The sequence below is a fragment of the Lactuca virosa genome, chromosome 3, assembly GCF_052849685.1.
Source record: "Lactuca virosa cultivar CGN04683 chromosome 3, Lactuca_virosa_CGN04683_v6, whole genome shotgun sequence".
NCBI lineage: Eukaryota > Viridiplantae > Streptophyta > Magnoliopsida > Asterales > Asteraceae > Lactuca > Lactuca virosa.
In genome coordinates, this window is record NC_136428.1 from 146787955 (window position 1) to 146796257 (window position 8303).

Sequence of the window (8303 nt, forward strand, 5' to 3'; positions counted from 1 at the left end):
ACAAATGACAAAAATAGGTCAACGTTCACCGGCCAAACTATTGTGACACCTTCTTGTAATAGGACCTATTGTATAGTATTCTTCATTTTTAATGCAACTGAAGTCATTATACTTAGATTTTTATGCGGAATACCCTAATTGTCTCGAAAAGTTGATGATCATTAACAAACAAAAAACTATTCACAAAAATAAGTGTTAAATAATGCACCAAAAATAAAACTATTTCATTAAGTATACTCATGAACAAATGATGCTTTAATTGGATAAAGCTTGTTAACACGACTTCATGCATATAAAGATAATCAAAAATGGAGTTTGTATGCAAAAGTTACGAGATTTTAAAGAAAACAAAAGATTAGTCGGATAAAAGTGTAAAATTACAAAACTGAAAATGCATTCTAAACATAGTATCGTCTTTCGTTTGAGAATTCTGATCACATTTTTGGAGTCAGCACATGATTATTATAAGGAAACTATTGCGATTTTCTTAATGTTGTTGAAGTCGTCAAGAAAATGTAATTCTCTTTACTTGTGATTTTTTTTATAAGTTTGAGTTTAGGTGTGATAGATTGTCCTTGCCGTGAACATTATTTCTCAGTTGAGGAAGATAATTTTGTTAAAAGGTCAATTTGATAACTCTAATATTCATCATAAAATGAAATACATTCCTATTATGGGTAAAACATTAAAAGTTCATTGTTATATTTGTTTTATTATGGGTGAAAAATATCATAGGTACATTGTTAAATTTTTAGCTATGTTTAATTTTGGAGATATGTTATCTTTTAACTATGTTTTACTACCACTTAAAATGATATACATTATAAGTTTAGTCACTTTGAGTAGTTTTTTTTTTAGGATTTTGAACGGACTCATTTTTGTTTTGCCCTGTGCCTCAAATCCGCTTGGACGGCCCTACGCTTAATATAAGAATAGATATTTTAATGGATGGAAAGGTGGTCAAGGATGTTAAGGAATGAGTAAGTACTCCTCGGGTGAGTGTAGGGCCGGTCTAGACGGTGGGCAACCCGGGCGACCGTCCAGGGCCCACGTCTGCAGGGGCCCAAAATTTATGGGCTATGTAGTGTATATATATATATATAAATTATTAGCTAAATGATTTTTAGGGCCTAAAGTTGGTTCAAACTCAAACTAGCTCAAGAGATAAACAATTTGGCTTGCTTGTTATTGCTAATTGAAAGTGTTTATAGTGAAGAATAAATGATATTCTTTTTTTGAATCTTTATTATATTTGTCTCTAACGGGCCCTTTTTTTCTTTTTGCCCCGGACCTTATGTACGTTTGGACCGGCCCCTGGGTGAGTGTCAATTAAGTCTGGTGATAAACATCATGATAAACATCAGGGGACAAAAAAGGACCCAACATGGTCGACATGCGGGTAAGGGAGTAGTTGTGGAGGAATCGAATTCTAGCTCGTTATCAAAGCGTTTAGGCTTCGATTGAAGGAAAATTCACAGTGCTTCTAAACAACCCTTGAGTCCTTCAAAGGACCTCGATCTGAATGGTTCCAAGTAGCACTAAAATTGGTGTAGTACATCCCGAGATGGCTCCAATACATCAATGTTTTCATGTACTTCCACAAGTTCTTGGGAAATCATAAGTAAGAAAGGAAGCAAAAAGTAAATAGATATACACAAAGTCTCATTAACTGTCGAAATGTTAAAATATACGAAGTAAGGGTAGCCAATAGAATACTTATTTGTAGCCGATACAAACTAATTTTGCATCAACCAACTCTTTACATATTCGCTACCTCCAAAACCAAACATTAAACCTTAAACTCCCCAAACCAAAATCCAAACTTAAGACGACTTTAAAATTTGGTCAACTCTCACGTTATCCCCCCTGGAAAGAAACTTCATGCAAATCGGGGGCTTAACACCGGCCAAAGCAAGTATCGAACTTGGCAAAGTCCAAATCCCATCCCCACAAATCAAACCGGAAGCCACCGCCGGTCCAAACGCCGCCGCCTTAGCTTTATTCACCTTTGACCAAACAAACAAAATCAAACTCCCAACACACATATCAATCGCGAAATACCCCCCGATGTAAAACGGAATCGCCATCGCCATTGGAATCGGAATAAACTTCGCTTTCTCTTTTCCAACGGCATCCCTCATTCCATTGATCACGATCGCTAATCCAAAGAACCCGTAGCATAAAGCCAAACAATGTTTAGGTAAAGCCAAAAACCCTTTGACTCCCGCCATGTTTTTGTATATTAAAGCGTAGGCAAGCTACAACTATAACCCACAAATGGCAAGCTTTTTTCTTTTTTATTTAAAATCGCATATATTTTTTCTTTTATTCTCGTCACCTTCCAACAACATAACGAACCTTAGCCTTTTGAACTAAGTCTAACCATTCCAAACCGATCGATAACCACAAATGCGTTCGTCTACACCAGTCGCAGAAGTGGTACCCCGATCCAACCGGTCATCATAATCCATTTTATTGTCACATAAAAGCCATTATCGTATTTTGATTTCAGTATCATGTTTTATTTTATTCTTCTACTAAAGCCACCATATTTTGAAAATAAATTTCACCTATGGCCGGTTTACTAGGACACACTACACACTGATAAGGTGTTTTTTTATTTTTCCATTAAAGTCACCCAAGTTAACAACCTTTTTCTAATTTGACCATAATATCATTTTTTGTATTTGTATTAATTTTTTTTTTGTTAATATGCATTATTTTTTGTTATAAAAACTTTTTTAAAATTAGAAACATTGTTTAAGACATTGTTATTTTGTTATTTATTTTTTTCCTTTTTTTTATTTTTTACAAATGATTCATTGGTTCTCTGAATAATTTTTTTTTTTGAATTTAACAATTTTGATCTAACATGTTTCCTAATTTTTTAGCATGTATATATATATATATATATATATATATATATATATATATATATATATATATATATATATATATATATATATATATATATATATATATATATAGGATAGGGAATATACATTACAGCTCTATATAAGCTTGCCTACAAAACCTTATAAACGACATCGTTCTGCTTTGTAATTAAAAACCCAAATTTGGGGGAAAAAACAAAACAAACACCATGTTCTGGTGTGTGCGGTCATAAAAATCAGAAGTGACGAGGGAGGAGCTGAGACGAGGATATGGGAGCGAATTCGAAGTAGGAAACACAATTTGAGGTCATTTGGTTGAAAGAAAAATAGATGCACAGGGCATAAACCGAGCGTACATGGGTTCTCAATCCCACTGTGTTGTTGTGTGGTCGCCGATGGCGGAGGGTTGTCGCCGATGGCGGCAGCGCTGACCACTAGAGAGGGAAACGACGACGCTCAGTCGGAAGTCGCCGGAAAAGGTGCCTTTTTCTAATTTGTGAAATTTCATTGATTGTCAATTTAACATAAACCTCAATTAACAAACTTCCTTCCTAACCTAAAATCTTTTTTTTTTCTGATTTGTGGTTTCGATCCACCAGGTCAGTAACGACGAGATGACCTGAATTGACGAAATTGTAATAATTTTGGCGAAAGAGGACTACAGATGGTTGGGGAATGTTTCAATTGTGAAGCTTTCTGATTTTTCCCTTTGATTCTTGTTCTATTTGCATCGATCTGGTATCAGTTGAAATCTGTAATCGTCAATTGAAATTTCAAGGGTCAATTACCTTCATCGATTGAAGTCACCAATTATAAGCTGCGACAATTGATACAAATTTTTCTATTTGTGTGTCAATTCTCCCTTTAGAAAACATGGGCTTTCTCTATTTCAGTTAAGGAAAGTGAGAATTCTTTCAATTTATCAATACCAGCATTCCTGTTGCAGGTAGTCTTTCAGCCTCTTCATTTCCTTTTACTTTTTTTTATGATGCTAATACATTTTGGCATTGTGTAGGATTGGGTAGGATAGAGAAAGACAGTAATTGGATCACAATTATGGTGGAATTGGGAAGTGGATGACACATTGTATCAAGGGTGGAAACAACTTATGAAGGATCTTAGTGCAAATATATTAAAGTCATGACATATTGCAATCCTTGTCTAGCTCCGGTAAGTAATCATTTTCTTTATCAAAAAACACTTGTAAGGGCATTCATGTCTTTTGAAGATTTTTATTGATACATATCAGATGGATAGAAATCCAGATGCAAGGAGAAAGCTATTTGAAGAGGCAAAGAAGTTGGACATTTTAGTAAAAGACGAGTTGGACATTTTACCATGATTATTGTATTTTAAGGAATTATCATACAAAGATTTTATTGCTAACATTTAGCTATATTGTTGGTCTTAATGAATGGCTTCCATGTGGATATAAGTTGCTCCAGTAATTTACATATGAAGGTTCCAATTTTCTCAAAACCTCATTGATTTTTTTTTTTTTGCATGTCATCGTTGTGGCAGATAATCTATCGGTTCAAGAGGAAGGGTAAAAAGGGAAAACAGTCCTTACCAGTGAGCAAGAGGGGCAACAGGGGTAATTTGGGGACTACTATGAAACTCGAGGCAGGAAGGGTAAAAAGGGAAAACAGTCATCATTGGGTCTAATGTTCATCACTCTTGTTTGGTAGATTTAGAAGTTTATTGTCATTAGTTGTAAGAATTTAGTAACTTTATATATGGTGTTGTCATATTTTTGGCATTTTTTGTTTCAGTTTGTAATATGTACTTGAACCAATCTTCTTATTAACATAATAATACTTTCAACAATAGCATTGTCATTTCATTTTATACACATAATAGCATCGTACTTTCAGTTTTTACACATAACATCCGCGTAGTTTCATTTTTTACACATAATACCCCTGTACTTCCTTTTTTTACACATTATAACATCGTACTTTCAGTTTTTACACATAATATCCACGCACTTTTATTTTTTACACATAATTGCATCGTAATTTCATTTTTTACACGTAATACCCCCATACTTTCGTTTTATACATATAATAGTATCGTACTTTCATTTTTTACACATAATACCCCCATACTTTTGTTTTCTATACATAATCACATCATACTTTCAGTTTTTACACATAATACCCCCGTACTTCCGTTTGTTACACATAATACCCCCTACTTTCATTTTTACACATAATTACATCGCACTTTCATTTTCTACACATAATAGAAGTAACCATTCAAAATTTTCATTCCAAAACAGCAACGTACACGATTTATGTCCAAAACTGGAAAAAATACAATTATTTAAAACTAGAAAAAAAAGGATAGTTAACCTAAGCTAGAAAAAAGAGGAGAATCAAACAAAATCATAGCAACTACATATCCCATCATTGTTTCTTTTGCAACGATTCATCTACCTGATACATGAAAATATAAATAGATTATTATATAAATATAAGAACTGCAAAATCATGACAAAGTAAGTTACTACTATATGTACCTTTCTTTTAGAGCAACTAGTAGCATAATGACCTAATCCTTGACAATAAGAGCATGTTCGTTTTTTTGGCACTTCTAGAGAAGACTTAATTCTACTAGCAATTTTAGGACGCCCTTTCGTGTTAGTTGGAGCAAGAGGATCTCGGACAAATAACTAAGGCGTCATATCGACTTGTGACATTCTCACACAAGAACCTTGAGATACGTTCTCAACTGGTAAATGTTTTTTCCGTATTGCTTGATCTTGTAAGAGCTTTATCAATACGTTATTGACATTTTCTATTTCTGAAGGGGAGTCTTTTACTTGTTCAATTACTTTATTAAAATTTGAACGAACACACCATAAAGTGTAAGCACTAACCCCGTTTCCGTTATTCATTTCTTCGAGTCCGATGCTACGCTTACCCACCTTGTACCTAGCATTAAGGGTCCACCGAGATAAAATGTAATGACTCGGAAGTGTATCAACATGCCTTTTCTTCATCACGTATAAGCTATGTTTGCATAAAATCCCACACGTCTCATACGTAGCACAAGAACATGTGACATGTATCTTATTTGACAAACAAAAGGTAACAATCCGCCAATATTTTTTGTCAATGTCCAATTGTCCAACTCGATACTTGATTTCTTCTGTACTTTTGCTTATAGTCTCATGTGTTAAATTGCTAGTAGCTTCCATCCATTCTTTTTTGAAAATCTCAAATACCTTTCTAGTATAACACTCACCTGCTTTTGCTTCAATTGGATGTATAGAGGAAAGAACCAGCCTCGAGTTCATAGTCTTGAAATCTTCATCTTCTTCGGCGGCCCTTCGTGAAGCAACTGCTTTGTCATATTGTACTAAAAAATCATTCAACATGGTACTTGAGTTAACAAAATCATCAAAAAATGAATTAATACTCTCACTGCGTCCACTTGTTGACATACCGGCCAAGAAAATATCCTTTAAGAAGGCTTTAGCCCAATGTATTCGTTGGTTATACATCTCAGTTATCCAACAATTGCTTTCGAGTTTATACTTATCACGCATAACTTCCCACCTAGTTTCAAATTCTTCAGTTGTGGCACTCATTACCCATTCTCTATATGATTCTTGAAAATCACTGTAGCGGGCAATGTACGGTCGAAGGTGTTCCAATTCATGCTTTTTTATATGCCACGTACAAAAGCGATGTCGGGTGTTTGGAAACACTTTTTTTATTGCATTACCGATAGCTTTGTCCTGATCAGTAATAATAGCCTTCGGATATTTGCTAAACATACATTTTAGGAAATGCTCAAACAACCGTACAAAAGTTTCTTCCTTTTCGTTTTCTAGCAACGCTCCACCAAAAAGTACAGACTGTCCATGATGGTTCACCCCAGTAAATGGAGCAAAAGGCATCTTGAATTTGTTTTTCATATAAGTGACATCAAACACAACAACATCTCCAAATTTAGTAAAATCGTCTCTTGATCTTCCATCAGCCCAAAAAATATTTCTAGGACAACCATCACTGCACAAATCCACAACATAATACTGATCATTATCCACTAATGCTTTATCTTGTAAATGTTTTATTAGTCCATAAAACTCCCTTCCTTTGTTGTGTTTTCGTTGCTCAGATAATACATCAATACATTGTTTTGAAGTAACATCAACTTCATTTGAGGTTTTCATTGCATTAATAGCCTTTTTAATTTGAGAAGGTTTCAAACCTGCTTGATTAAGTTCCACCATGAGAGATTTACATTCCATTGTACGGTGGAACTTCGCATGAGACCGATGCTTCATCACTTTTGTTGGTGTCATGCTCAATTCGTGATTGTGTGTGTCATCAAACAAGTCCACAAACCATTTCCCATCTTTCTTTTTTGAAATTCGAAACATTGCTTTGCATCCGATTCTAACTTCTCTACGACGTTTTTTCTCATTTCCAATTGAAGTATTACCATCCTCCCGTTTAAAACCTTCTTTGTCGCATACAAGTGTCTTTCGATAAGGTTCATTTGTTCCCTTATTTTTGCATGTGGTATGAATACGTATACCAAATCCATGTACAAATGCATAATCATTATAAAAGTTATATGCATCATCGGTTGTATCGAAAACCTTTCCTAAAATACTTTCATTGTTCAGTCCATCTTCCTCACATTCAACATTTGCATCTTTTATTTCTTCAGTTTCATATGTTGCTTCTAACAAATCATTTGCATCAACATCTTCAGTTGTATGTGCTTCGATATTCCCATCTGCTTCGGTTTCAGACATCATTCACTATACATTACATCCAACAATAATCAAGAATTAGAAAATATCATTTACCAACTAAGATATTTACAAAATGATAGTTTGCTTATTAGAAAAAATAAATAACCAGCAACAATGACAAAATCAATAATTAATATAAAATAAAATAGCATAGTGAATAGAACGAAATAGAGGCCAAGTTCGGTAATTTATTGGCAATTTCAATTACAAATTGATAGCACAGTAAGTGGGAAACAACATGAACGGATGCAAGCAAAGTTCATAATTCTTTTTTCATTATTCACCAACATTTAGAAAAAATAATTCATGATGTATCATGAAATTTTACAAAAAAAATTAACCTTTTTTCAGAAATCAGTAAGCAGCAGGTAACGAGTTGAATATGGTGTAGAAAATTTGAGCAGCAACAAATGAGAATGAACAACCAGTCAACAAAAATCGAGAACCATACAAAAATCGCTTTACAAATTCTACTAGCAGCAAAATTCGGTAATCAATGGGCAATTTCAATTACAAATTGATAGTGCAGTGAGTGGGAAAGAACATGAACGGATGCCAATTTCTACCCTTTGTATGTTGTTGTGCGATTTCAAACATGCCAATTCCAATTGCAAATACAATGATTTTTTTTTTCA

General features: G+C 34.0%; 1 protein-coding gene and 1 long non-coding RNA gene across 2 annotated transcripts; one reads left to right on the top strand and one right to left on the bottom strand.

Annotated features, from left to right (window-relative positions):
• Positions 1–3131: 3131 nt before the first annotated feature.
• LOC145162661 (uncharacterized) lies at positions 3132–4647 on the top strand. Its single transcript, XR_013739232.1, has 4 exons — positions 3132–3373; positions 3494–3840; positions 3910–4064; positions 4416–4647. It is a non-coding gene; the product is annotated as an uncharacterized LOC145162661 (long non-coding RNA).
• A 921-nt stretch (positions 4648–5568) lies between these two features.
• LOC145164152 (protein FAR1-RELATED SEQUENCE 5-like) lies at positions 5569–7668 on the bottom strand. Its single transcript, XM_079082875.1, has one exon. The coding sequence runs from the start codon at positions 7666–7668 to the stop codon at positions 5569–5571; it is 2100 nt and encodes a 699-aa protein (XP_078939001.1).
• Positions 7669–8303: the final 635 nt, after the last annotated feature.